The sequence below is a fragment of the Schistocerca cancellata genome, chromosome 4 (assembly GCF_023864275.1).
Source record: "Schistocerca cancellata isolate TAMUIC-IGC-003103 chromosome 4, iqSchCanc2.1, whole genome shotgun sequence".
NCBI classification, from domain to species: domain Eukaryota; kingdom Metazoa; phylum Arthropoda; class Insecta; order Orthoptera; family Acrididae; genus Schistocerca; species Schistocerca cancellata.
In genome coordinates, this window is record NC_064629.1 from 746,332,780 (window position 1) to 746,346,916 (window position 14,137).

General features: G+C 38.5%; 1 protein-coding gene across 3 annotated transcripts in view; it reads right to left on the reverse strand.

The window, feature by feature from the left end:
* Positions 1–812: 812 nt before the first annotated feature.
* LOC126184026 (CCR4-NOT transcription complex subunit 2) overlaps positions 813–14,137 on the reverse strand; it is a 105,663-nt gene continuing 92,338 nt past the window's right edge. For all 3 annotated transcript variants that reach the window (XM_049926381.1, XM_049926383.1, XM_049926380.1), the window contains exons 7-8: positions 3,482–3,589; positions 813–1,527 (exon numbers count right to left, since the gene is read on the reverse strand). In XM_049926381.1, coding sequence (XP_049782338.1) covers positions 1,302–1,527; positions 3,482–3,589 — 334 coding nt within the window. In that variant the 3' untranslated portion in view covers positions 813–1,301. The remainder of the gene's footprint in view (positions 1,528–3,481; positions 3,590–14,137) is intronic.

Here is a 14,137-nt window from a genome sequence, read left to right on the forward strand (position 1 = left end):
ATACACAATGAAAAGATTTTGATTTTGGCCAAAAGGCCTTCCTTTAAAGTAAACCCCCCCCCCCCCCCCCCCACACACACACACACACACACACACACACACACACACACACACACACACACACACACCCTTGTGCAGGCGACCACTGTGTCTGGCCACTGAGGCCTCAGTTGCCAGAGACAATCATCATTTGCATATGCAAGTTGTGCTTGCATGGTGTTTTTACTTTAGAAAAAGGCCTTTTGGCCAAAAGCTTAACAAGTATGGCAGTCTGTTGTGTATGTCTGCGATTCAACGTTTCCTTGATACAGGGAGTAGCAATCTTTCCTTTTCATAATATTGTCATAATAGAACAGCAGATATTCTTCCAGGCAAAGTCATCAAAACTGAATAATTAAAGATGTTTTGTACCTGAGTGGTTTTTGAAAATCTGCTTCAAAAGTAGGCTTTGGAAGGAACACAATCTAAATATTATTTCCACTGTGATGCGAAACAATAAATTAGAAGTGAAATTTTAATATTATGTCAAAATGAAGGCCCTCCACACACATTTTGGATTGCCAAATAAAATTTATAGTTCATCAGGCACAGACAAAGAATGTATTTAGCAACAATGAGGAAGAGTGTCAGATGTTACAGTAGAACTTAAAGAGTATCATGTGCACAATCCAAATCTAAAAGCACATGACTACTGTCTCTGCTTGTGTTTCAGATATTAGCTTGATTAAAGCAGGTCAGTCACATAAGTAGAAGTTACAGTAAAGATATGTAAAAAAAATCTATGTTACAAGGGAAAAATAAAATATTCAGGATTCTTCATAACAATAACCATTTAAACGCATATAATAAGTTCACGATTCTGGCTGTCTCAAATTTTAGAGACAGCTCGACATACAATATGTACATATACATGAATGTTGTAAACAGGTTCTCATACAAACAACACAATTAAGAAATGAAATAAAACAAAACATACAAAACTGAACTAATCAAAATATTGACAACATAACTGAAGGAAAATAAGTCCTTTCTTCCTTTTGTTGAACATGATACCAGTCTGCAGATCACTACTCTTGTACATACAATTATGTATTACACAGTACACTTCTGGCAATGTTACGCTGAGAGCCACACCCGACGAATCATGTAGAATGTGACATTAAAAGATAAAAACGTACTCAGAAAATAGAAATCCGCTTTTGCTGTGCCTCTTACTTCATTTTCTCTTGCATACTTACAGTGTCCACATATATTACTATTTTTGCATATTTTATTCAAAAATATATATTTATAAAATGAAATTACATGACAGTTTGGGACTGATTAATCGTTGATGGCATTTGAGGTCTGCCCTCCAGCTTATTGTAGTCAAGGTGAAATTCCTTAGCCACTTTTCGCCAATTTTGTGCATCAAAAAAGAAGTATGTACCACGTTCGTATGTCGAAGTCTTTTCAACAGCTCCCATTCCTGGTGCTTGTGTAATCCAAACCTTCTCTTCTGTGTGATACCGCCACTCCCTGTTGTACCTACAATAATCAAAATAGTAACATGTTAGTTCTACAATTAATTTCACCACACTGAGACAAAAATTAAATATATTTTTAGTGTGTTACTGTTACCTGTTGGAAATATATTATACAATCAAGTCAAAAACTGACAATCACTTATGGAAAATCACAAATGGGAACTTTATTATAGCATGTTGTTTGTGAAAATTGCATCACCTTGAAAGAGGAAGATCTTTAAAATAAAATTCACATAGCAGCTATGTAACAAACTATCCTCGTGGCTACACTGATGTCACATATTAAATGGCCTTAGAAGAGTGAAGGTCAAAATTCAGACTGATAGAGTGCTTCTTTAGTCACATCACACTTTGTAACAGAAAGTGTGTTACAGCCAACTTTGAGTATGGGACAAATGAAATTTTATTCAGAAATTTCCACACATAAGGCTCAGCCAGGAGTACAGCCATAAAGAGAAGCATTCTATGTTCAACTGAAGGTCGCACACATAAAGGAATGAAGGTAAGGGTTTAACATCCTGTCAACAGTAAGGTAATTAGAAACCATGCAGAAGATGGGACTGGACAATGATCAGGAAGGAAAATGGTCACGTCCTTTTGAAAAGGAACCATTGCGGCACTCACCTTAATCAATTAGAGAAACCACAGTAGGATAGCTGGGCAGAATTTTGAACTTCACTTCTCCCATGTGAGAGTCCAATGTGAATCTCTGCACCAAAAAGCTAGGTGTATCAACAAAGAGACACTATAGCCTTGTATTATTATAAATGACAAGAAAGAAATAACTATTGTACAAATTGGCCATCACAACCCACTCATCAATATCCAATGTCTAATTGCACTAGTGGAATATGATTGAGCTCAAACAGTATATCCACTGTCTGGTCATCGTAAATTGAAGGAAAACAGGAAGTAGAGGGAGGAACTCATTAAATGCTCACAGGTAATATTTCCTCAAAGCCATAACATTTCCACGACTGACTGGGTATCCAGTGTTATTGTTTGTGGTGACAATGGGTAATTGCTCCTGTTTGCTGAGTACTGAATGACTATTCATTATTTGATGGTGCATAAAGGACAAGGCACTGTGTCCTACCTAGTACACTGTCACATTGTCAAAAAATCAGCAAGATAATGATGGAGTCTACTTAACTCAAGGCAGTATAGACAGATTTTCTGTGAACAGTGGACACTGGTTTTTCCTAACACTGCAGAACTGGTATGGTGCTAACGGAACATTTCGTTGAACTCTTTTACTAAGAGACTAGCCTGCTAACACGTCTACCGACAATCTGCAGAACTACAGTGAATATGCCTGAAAATTTTTGTCCCAGGTGTCAATTTGGATATTTTCAATCAAATACTGTTTCACGTAAAAGCTATTAGTCTTTGTGGAGATCCAGCTATAACTACCATTATCAATCTAAAGTTCATATATAGTGCTGAAAATTGGAAAACTGTATGTAGTCAGTAATCAGTATAATATTTTTTTATCAATTACCATATTTCAGGATAATGCTAATCTCACAACTGCAATATGACTGAAATTATTGCAATTGCAATTACAAAGCTCTTTAAACTTCACCACTCTCAATACATGCTTAAGAATTGACTGTATTTAAAAGGATATTGGCTGGTGGATTACGAGATGGACTCATTTAAAGGGTATGCAATGTTACGGTTAAAACACTTCACTTGTTACAGCAGATGCGGTATGGTACAGAACATTATGAGGTGTTTAAATCCATGCCGTAGGTTTGTAGCGCGCACACACACACACACACACACACACACACACACACACACACACACACACTGTAACATACCAATAGTGTGGTGGTTCTTATTGATTTAAAATAATACAAAATCAAAAGAAGAATTTTGTTAAAACATGTTCTGGTCTCCTAATCAACCACTTTACAATAGATAACTCGTATGACAACAACAATACTTACAACTCTGTTGCTGCAGCCAACTGTGCCACATCACCAATGTTTGTATAAAACATATAAAACAACAAGTCATCTTTGTACCGGTTCAATTTCACTGGACCCAGTTTGTCTCTGAAAACAAAATGAAAGATTATATGAAATGTCAATTAAGATTGCAAATGATTGGCAGACTGAGTAAGATAGTAAAAACTTACACCATAATTTCTACAGTTCACTGCAATATTTTTTGCCATCAACTGCCAGTTTAACAGATAATATAGGTGGCCTTTTCACTATCTTACACCGCACTATATACTACCTACTAACTTTATTCCCCACCTTATTACAAACTACAGAAGACCATTATACATAATTATAATCAATTCTATTCAGCTTCGAGCGAAGGCTCAGCTTACACAAATTTGGCAGTTGGCTGCTTGGGTGCAACTTTCTTAGTTCCAGGAATGTAACCCAGTTTTGCTTCAAACATTTTTGATACTGATGTTCACCACTCCTGCTACCATCAGAGTCAGTTTAAGGCCCAAGTGACACAAACCACGGCAAAATTTGTCTACAGTGTGTATTGGAAGTCATGACAAAAAGTGACATGGATGAATGTGTTATAAAGGGAAAGGAGTGTGTGTGTGTGTGTGTGTGTGTGTGTGTGTGTGTGTGTGTGTGTGTGTGTGTGTGTGTGTGTGTACATGTTCTCAGTTGAATCCTAAGTCACCTCAGCAGCTTCCACCAACCTACCTTAAATCTACATCTACATCATACTCTGCAAGCCACCTAGTGATGTGTGGGTGAGGGTGCTTCTGGTACAACTGACTGATACCCCCTTCCCTGTTCCACTTGGGAATGGTGCATGGAAAGAACGACTGTTGGTAAGCCTGCATATTAGCTCTAATTTCTCGAATTTTCTCATTGTGGTCACTTCACGAGATGTTTGTGGGAGAAAGTAATATGTTGCCTGACTCTTCATGGAAGATGCTTTCTTGATATTTTAATAGTAAACCTCTCTGCGATGCATAACTTCTCTTGCAACGTCTGTAACTGGAGTTTGCTGAGCATCTCTATAAAGCTCTCATGCCGACAGAACAAACCCATGATGAAACATGCCATTCTTCATTAGATCTTCCCTATCTTCTCTATCAGTCCTAGCTGGTAAGGATCTCAGACTGATGAACAATACTCGAGAATGTGTGGAACAAGTGTCTTGTAAACCTCCAACCTTTGTGGATTAGTTGCATGTCCTTAAAATTCTTCCCACAAATCTTAGTCTGGCATCTGCTTCCCCTACTACTTTTTATATGGTCATTCCACTTAAAGTCACTCTTGACAGTTACCACTAGATATTTTACAGTAGCTACTATTTCCAGAAATTTATCATCAATAGTATAGTTGTACAGTAATGGATTTCTTTTCCTATGTGTACACAATGTGTTAGATTTACTTACGTTCAGGGTCAACTCTAGACTCTACACCATTGATTGATCCTCTGTAGGTCATTCTGCAAATCTATACTGGTGTCCACAGTATAGACCTTAATTACCTGTATTTGTATCTCTCCTATGATCCTTCCAGAAAAAAGGAATAGCCTGCACTTTCTTCCAGTCATTAGGTACTCTTCATTGCTCCTGCGATCGACAATGAACTGCTCCTACAAGGGGAGTAAGTTCTTTTGCATAACCTTGTTGAATCTTGCAGGTATCTCACCTGGTCCTGATGCCTTTCCACTACTAATAGATCGTAGATGCTTTTCTATTCCACCGTCGACTGTCTCAATATCTGTTATTCTACTGTCCTTACAGAGATCAAAAGCAGGGACTGCTTTACACTCTTCCACAGTGAAGTAATTTCGGAAGACCGAAATTAGTATTTTGATCTTCTCTCAGGATTTCGAACTGGATACTGATTTTATGTAAGATCAAAACCTCTTCGAGTTTTTAGTTAGATCGGTTGCCAAAATTTAATTTCAGACTTACTGAATGCTTCTCTCAATGTTCTCCTTATGCCTATGGCCCGAAAAGCGGGTCTTAGAAGTTAACATATTCTGAAGGGATGCAAATCCTTTCATAATTTGGCAGAAAAGAAACTTTTCATGCCAATAGGAAATGTGGAAATTGTCAAGGCAGTTTGTATTCCACGTTTAAATACAGACTCCAGCCAGTTGTTTTCACACTATAGTGATGCCTTGAGGGATCAGTAGCATAATATCTCCGAAAAGAACATTGAAGTTATGACAACACTTTCTTTTGAAAAAATTTGAAATATATAAATGCTGAATAATTTCTTCTTTACATGATTTAATTTAAAAGAGTTGGTGTTAATGTTCTTTTTCTTCAATAATATAACTAAATGTAATGTGTGATGTCAATAAAGATAATGTAACTTGTGTGTACTTTATTTTTCAACCTAACACTGTAAAGCAAAAAGATTAGATAAAAAGTTACTTTTTTGGAATGCTATTGCCAACAGCTGTGAAACATTTTGTAAAATGTATGACAAGCAGCTGTGTCCTTTGTTGTCACTACCAGTTGTGGTTAAAAATCAGACTATCTGTATACAGCATACAAGCACGAAACAACCGGAAATGCATATAGTGCAACCAATTACACATGAGGTATTATAGCCTAATACTTATGAACATTATATTATTTACATATCATGGCATGTCACATCAATACGCCAATAATATAATACAGCATCAAAACCACTCAACATCAAAAGAACAACAGGTATCCATGCTCAAGAGGTGCTGTCAGATGTGTAAGCACAGTTATAACTTTTCATCAGCTAATTGTAAACAAAGAGTAACAAACCATATGTGTGTGTGTTATGAATAACAAACCAAAACATACATAGCTTCATGAATTCTGTGTTGAAAGTTATTGAAGCACATCAAAAAAATATGCTCTAGACGGAGTAATAGGATAAATATATGCTTAAATATGTGGTATAATAGATGTGGGTGTTTCAGGAAAGGTATACCATCACAGGTAATGGTGAACCTTCAATGTCCACTTTAGTGAAAGTGGACTATTGATTCCAGTTTTGCCACACAATACACATTCACTAGGGATACCTGTACTGCCAGGAGATCAGGAATGTGAAAGATGGTTGCAATAACAAAACAGTCACATTTCGAAAGTTGCATTTTATGAACTGCAATTTGAAAACATAGTCATATCACATATAAAATTCATTTATTGCAGCATGGTTGTGCACCATGGCACTTAAAGAGTTGTATACCACTTTTTCTCTTTGCAAAACCATCGCCAAGTCTGACATTTGTACTGGCAGTTGCATTTAAAGAATCCCTGGCCACTCCCTGTTGACTGAGACATTGCAACTGTCCACAGGGCAATAATTTTCACTGCTGGAACAACCTCCTCTAAGATTATTCTGAGAGTGCAAGTACTGAACTGGGACGTGAAAACAAAATAATGTTGCAGTCGTAGTCACAGATAAGTATTGTATTGTCCCTTCCTGAAATATTTAAAAACAATCAATTTATTACCTTGGGTAAGGTTGGCTCAGCACATCATCTCATCCTGATTCAGTACAAGCCACCAGCAGTTGTCTCGAGAGAAACACCCAAGATCAACCTTACATCTCCTCTTGCTCAATCAAAGTCAGGAACTAGAAAGCTTACCATATAGTCATTTTCCACTGTGGAAAATGACAATTTGAGCACAGTTGCATTCTTTACGATTGCCCTTCTAAGCACTTTTACACCTTAGTTCTTTGTTTTTTTTTTAACAGTACGAGCGGACTCGCCTAAACCAGTCAGGTAGTATTCATTACAGTCTGTAATAAACACTTTCTCTCTGTTCTCAACCTCTGTTCCTGTTGGTATATCATCCTCTTGCACCGACAATTTGCTATGATAATTATCCTAAAAAGTTCCATTCCCTTTCTTGCTGCCAACACTCACTTGATTAATTATATTTTCAAAGTTGTCCTCAGAGTGAATGTTCACCAATGCTTCAGGAGGTAGACTTTATGATGACAAACCATGATTAGGAGTGCATACAAACATTGCTTAATTCCAAAATGTGCAGCACTGTTCATTAACTGCACAAACCTTAGTGCACAGCCCCACTCAATGGTGTTGTACTCCTGCATTAATGTAGGTAGCATATTTTCTATGTCTTGATTTGCTCAGTCTATGTTGCCTTGGCTATGGCTATGGCTATGGCTGTAGCTGTGGCTATGTCCAGGTTTACTGTGCACAATCTCAACATTAGGTAATAGTTCAGTTAAGCACTCATTATTTTGTTAATGAACTCTCTACTATTGTCTGATTGCAACAGTGTGGGAGCACTTAACAATATTAAGTTGTTTCATACTACAGTGGCCTGAGAACAATGAATTTAGTGAGAAAGTATTGATAAACCATTACAAATTTATAATCTCCATCCGATTGCGATTGGAAGTTTACGACATCGGCTTGATATTTGGAATTTAACTCTTTGAACAGCACAGATTTCACTAATATTCCTTTCTTCTGACTTTTTGTTTTTGTAAACATGGCTCACATAAGCTAAGATAAATCCGGACATCTCTGTACGTTATATTATGGTTCTTTGACTAAGTATATTAGCATTCAGTTGCATCCACCATGGCCAGTCATTACATGAACCTTGTATAGTTCTTCAATATAAACAAAGTAGTTAAGCTTGCCTTCTTCAATAACAGGTTGTAGTAATTTCATTATTCCTCTCAACTCTAGCGCTTCATATCTCTTCAAAAACTTGTAGTTATTGCAGTCCCTCTATCATCCAGATTTCAGTGATTTAACCTAGCTGTTAAGTGATTCGTACTTTTATATGTCCACGAAGACACAATTAACAACTGGGGTTTCCCTGTTCCACTCTTAAGATGTTCATAGAACTTCACTGATTCACTCACTCATAGCTGCACTGCTGTCAATCATGGCTGAACTGCTGTATAACATAACCAGCTGACGACAATTACATTTCTGACGACAATTACATTTCTGCCGACATTGGTACCACTCTTGGACACACTGCTAATAATCTGATATTTTACACATACACTAGTTGGAGCCTGTGATGGTACACTTTCATTACTGGATGTGCAGTTTTTTTTTTTTTCCTCAATTTATGGTAAGCTTTCGCTGATAGTTTTAGTCACAGTATACATGCACTAGAAAAGGTTCCACAATATCACCTGCACTAGTATGTCAATTTATGTTAGTATACTGTTTAAATCTTTACATTATTGGTTCTGAGATATTATTTTTGATGTTTTCATTACACCCTTGCTCACTTCGAGGGAATATTTATTCTATTTCTACGTCTCGAGTTAATTTTTAATAATATGTTTTAGTAACTTTTAACACTGAGTGCAAGAAGGTATACCTTTGCTTTGGTTGGTTTCTTGTGACATGTATGGCTTGTCACTCTCTGATTTGTTTCCAATTAGCTGATGATGAGTATATAAATTTAAACTGGCAAACAGCAGGCCCAAAAATTGTCCATAAGTGAATCAATTTTTTCTTCGCTCTAGGTATAACATGTCATGTAATAGCTGAAACTGGTAGAAAGAGACCACAAGCTAAGCTTTGAGAAGAAGCAAATAAGTTTGCTAATTTGCATTGAGGGAAGCTCCTAACAGTATTGGCTGCTAATAAGGTATGTAAAATCTGCCAATAAAGCTTGCATTCTCATACAGCCTCTTAATAGTTTTTTCCCGTTCCACTTCATACATTAATTTCACTTAAATTCAAATTCTTGGTGGTGTCTTTCTCCTTTGTTGGCTAACAATATTCATGAAACGGTTTCCCTTCATTTTCCTTTTCAAATACTGAAGAACAACTTAAGAGCATTTCACTTACCCCCTTTTACTTTGTTGAGCTGACTCATTTTATATCTACACTTCTCATCAGAGCATAGTTTGTATTTACTTGCTGTTTCTCTTACATTACCCATTTCACCTCTATTTTCACTCTACTTTGTCTGCTAATGAAGGTATAGTCAAATCCTGCAACAACTGGTAATCAATGCATAGAACAGGACCCTACACAATTTCCATTTCACCAAGTAAGAAACAGCAGCAAGTATTACAGTATTTATATTTTTCTAGATCAGGTATTTAAACAGTGAACAACATAGGACTTTTTTTGGGTAAATGTTCTGGGTCCAATGTTTTCATCCCTGATGTCTGATTCTTAAAGGCCTGTATGCACCCATCTATGGATGGCGCAATATCCACTGGACACAAAACTTTTTCCAGAATTTTTCGTGTGGAAATAAATGGAAGTCAGAGGGTGCCACATCTCCTCCTCTCATACTCTCTTTTCCCCATCCAAGTAATTCTGAAGAGTTGTGTATATTTTACCCTTGTATCCCCGAAAACACAGGTCACCACCCACATAGCAGTTTGATATACATTTCACCTATGTATATTAGTCCAACTCAGTGAAGATTTATCAGGAGCCTAGCCGTCCATAACTAACAGCTAAAAAACAGGCAGCAAGATTCAAATGTGCCTTGCTTCTCTTGAAGATGCTCCCAAATCTGCAATCTTCAATGAATCTGAGCTGCTCTCAATGCAGATTAGAGAACTGATTTGCGTCTCCTCAAAGCTCAACTAGTGATCTATTTCTACAAGTTTTGACTACTGACAACACATGTTGTACCGAGAGATGAGAAAAATTTGTTTTATTTTACAGTCAATTTTTGAGTCTAGTTTTTGGGCGAGTTCATTATTTTTGTGCAAGGCACATTTTTTATCTTTTTTTTTCATTGTTGGTGTTAAGTGGTGGCCCCACATCTTACCAGCAGTAACAATTTGACAACAGAATAAATTGGATTTGTTTTATAATAGTTAACACACTGCTTAGAGATTTCGTGTTTCGTTTTGGTCGGCATTCAACAAATGCGGCATCCATTTTGCACACAACTTTCTGAGAGTTCTCCACATAAAATGTACTGAAGTCTTTCTTCACATATCAACAAGTTATTTCATACACTCACTTTCAATCGCTGATTTCCAGTATTATACGGTGCCATTCCTCAGTTTTTTCATCTGATGACTGCGGATTTGGGATCATAATCAAGGGAAGCAAGGCACATTTGAAAACAAAACATTTCGGAGTCCACATTAAACTATAAGTCACCTTTTCCGACTGTTGCCTGCTACACACCTGCACAGTAGCTAGTTACACATTTAGATTTTTCTATGTTTTCTTAGTAGTGCTGGGATTGACAGGATGTGTACACATGCTGTGTGCAGATGCAGGAGGAGTTGGCCTCAGTTCATCAACAGCTGAAGGCACCTTTGGTTGCAGTTGCTGTCTTCAGGCTGCTGCTTCAGCATGTAACGAGGCCAGCAGCCTTCACTACTTCTGCCAGTCACCAATTTGAACCGAGGACGGCCTATGAACCCACTGGTGCCGATGCGAGCCACAACTTACAGAAAACTGCACCCTGCATGGTTAACATTTTGGATGAAGCCCCTCGGCTGACCCAGAGTGCACATTGGCTTTCTTTCTGGCCCTGAACACTGTTTCCCTACGAGGCTCCATAACATGCCTAGCACTGGAGCTCCCATGACTAACAATTCCATCTCTCTGTGTGCCTGCTAGGACCCTGCTTAGGTAGTGGCCACCTGTCCACTCAAAGGAGGAATGAGCAAGGCCAAACAGCCAGCCTTAACAGATTGGCACTCCACCTCAAGTAATGTGAACGTGTTACCATCCACCAACCACCCTCCACCCTCCACCCTGCAGTAAGGGCAATTCCCTGCGTCGGGTCCACTGGAAGGGCCTCGGCAACAGAGCCTGTAGGGTTGAGAGGCGGCCCCTCGAGGTGTCCCACAGAACAATCGAAACATTTTAGACATTGTTGCTACAAACAGGACTGATCTTATCGAGAGTGTCAGTATAGAAACAGGGTTTGTGACCATGATGATACAGCAATGAAGGTTACAAAAGTTAACAAATCGATCAAGAAGTCTTTGTGAGTATGTATGCTAGAAACAGCAGATGAAACACTTCTAGCATCCCACTTAGACAATGAATGGACATCATTTAGTTTCGGTATGATTCAAGTAGCAGAAATGTAAGCAAAATTTAAATGGATTGTAAAGCATGCTCTGGAGAAGTATGTGCCAAGTAAGTGGATTAAAGTTGGAAAAAACCACAATGGTTTAATAACAAAATTTGGAAAATGCTGAAGAAGAAGACTGTTGCACTCTCAGTCTGAAAGAGAACGTGCAAATGACGATACACAGAAGTTGGTAGAGATTTGTGCACATGTGCATCTGTAAATAGATCAGTGCGTAAAGCATACAACCACTACTGTCATACCTTACCAAAGGGCCTAGCTGAGAACCTGAGAAAATTCTGGTCCCATATAAACCTGCTAAGCAGGCCGAAGGCTTCTATCCAGTCGATCATTGGCCACGCTGGTGTGACAACAAAAGATAGCAAAACGAAAGCTGAAGTTTAAAATTTTGTGTTTAAGAAATCATTCACACAGGAGGATCATGTCATTGTTTGATCATTGCACAGATTCCCACATGGAGGACACAGTAATAAGCATCCCAGGTGTAGAGAAGCAACTGAAAGAGTTGAAAAGAAATAAGGCACCAGGCAGAGATGGAAACCCAATTCCATTTTACAAAGAATACACTATGGCAAGGGCCTCTTACTTAGCTTGCATTTATCACAAATCTCTCCCCCACTGAAAGGTCCTAAGCGACTGGGAAAAAGCAAAGGCAGCTCCTGTATACAAGATGAGCAAAAGAACAGATCTGCAAAATTACAGACATATCCTTAACATCAGTTTGCTGCAGAATTCTGGAACATATTCTCAGTTTGAATATAATAAAGTTCCTTGAGACGGGAAAGCCTACTGTTCACAAATCAACAAAGTTTTAGAAAGCAGCACTCATCTGAAACTCAGCATGCCCTTTTCTCACATTGCACCCTGCAAACAAAGATGAAGAGCAACCCGTAGAGTCCATGTCCCTCGATTACCGTCAGGTATTTGACACTGTGCCCCATTGCAGACCTAAAGGTATAAGCAAAGAGAATAGGTTCCTCGATATGAAAGTGGCTCGAAGACTTCTTAATTAACAGGACCCAGTACGCTGTCCTCGATAGCGAGTGTTTGTTAGAGGACATGAGTATTGTAGAGAGTGCCACAGAAAAGTGTGATCGGACCACTACTACTCTCGACATACATAAATGATTTGCTGGACCGGTTAGCACAATATGTGGGTGTTTGCTGATGATTCTGTGGTGGTGGTGGTGGTGGTGGTGGTGGTGGTGAGTGACTGTAGGAGGACAAAAGATGAGGCAAAATTTCTAGTTGGTGAGATGACTAGCAGCTAGCCCTAAATGTGGGAAAATGAAGCTGACACATGAGTAGGGAAAGCAACAAAACAAATAAATAAATATATAAATACATCCCATAATGTTCAACTACAGAATTAGTAACATGTTACTTGACACAGTCCAGTTCGATTAAAAATCCAAGCACAACATGGCAAAGCGATATGAAATGGAACGTGCATCTAAGGATTGTATTGGGGAAGGTGAATGGTAGACTTCAGTTTATTGGGAGAATTTTTAGTTAAGTCTGATTCGTCTGTAAAGGAGACCGCATATAGAACACTAGAGTGACCTTTTCTGAGTACTGCTCGATTATTTGGGACCCCCACCAGGTCAGATTGAAATAAGACAGTGAAGGATATTCTGAGGTAGGCTTCTAGACTTTTTACCTGCAGGTTCAATCAACACGCAAGTATTACAGAAATGCTTTGTGAATTCAAACGGGAATCTCTGGAGGGAAGGAGACATTTTTTTAAGGAACACTATCTAAATAATTCAGAGAACTGGCATTTGAAGCTGACTGCAGACCGATGCTACTAACATCTAAATACATTTCGCGTAAGGATCCCGAAGATAAGATGCAAGAAATCAGGGCTCATAAGGCGCATATAGACATTTTCCCCTTGCTCAGTTTGCAAGTGGAACAGGAAGGGAAATGACTAGTAGTGGTACAAAATAGCCTCTGCTATCCTTGGTTGCAGGGTATGTATGTAGATGAGCCTGTCAGGTTCCTGGTTGGATAATGCACTGGGGAAATGCAAATCGCCTATGTAATATCCAAGCTGAAAGACTTTGACAAGCACGCTGAGTCACATGAAATTATTACCAGGAATCTCTCTCTCTCTCTCTCTCTCTCTCTCTCTCTCTCTCTCTCTCTCTCTCTCTCCCCCTCCCTCCCTCCCATACATGTCTGAAGTCCCCTTTCTATATATGAAAGCTAGGGATTTTTATACTCATGGTGGACTGGTGCAACTGCTCTGCCAACAAATGAGCATCTGTGGAGGTGCAGTGCCTCAGATGTATGGCTCTTATTGTTAGGAGGTTATTGTCGGGGCAGTCTCCTCATGCATTTAGGTGCTGTAACACAATGGCAAGAGGCATGTGCTGCTTAAATAATTTATGTGAAAGTGATAATATCCAATAATCTAATGTAGTTCCCTGATTTTTTTTTATAACTGCCCCATGATGAAAATTATTGCTACCAGTTGTTTGGCTGTAGATACTTAGTGCTGTCCGTGTGTAGCCATGGCAGGTCACTAGTGTTTTAAATTGTTATAACGTGATCCATATGTACACTGCTCATTGTGTGCGCG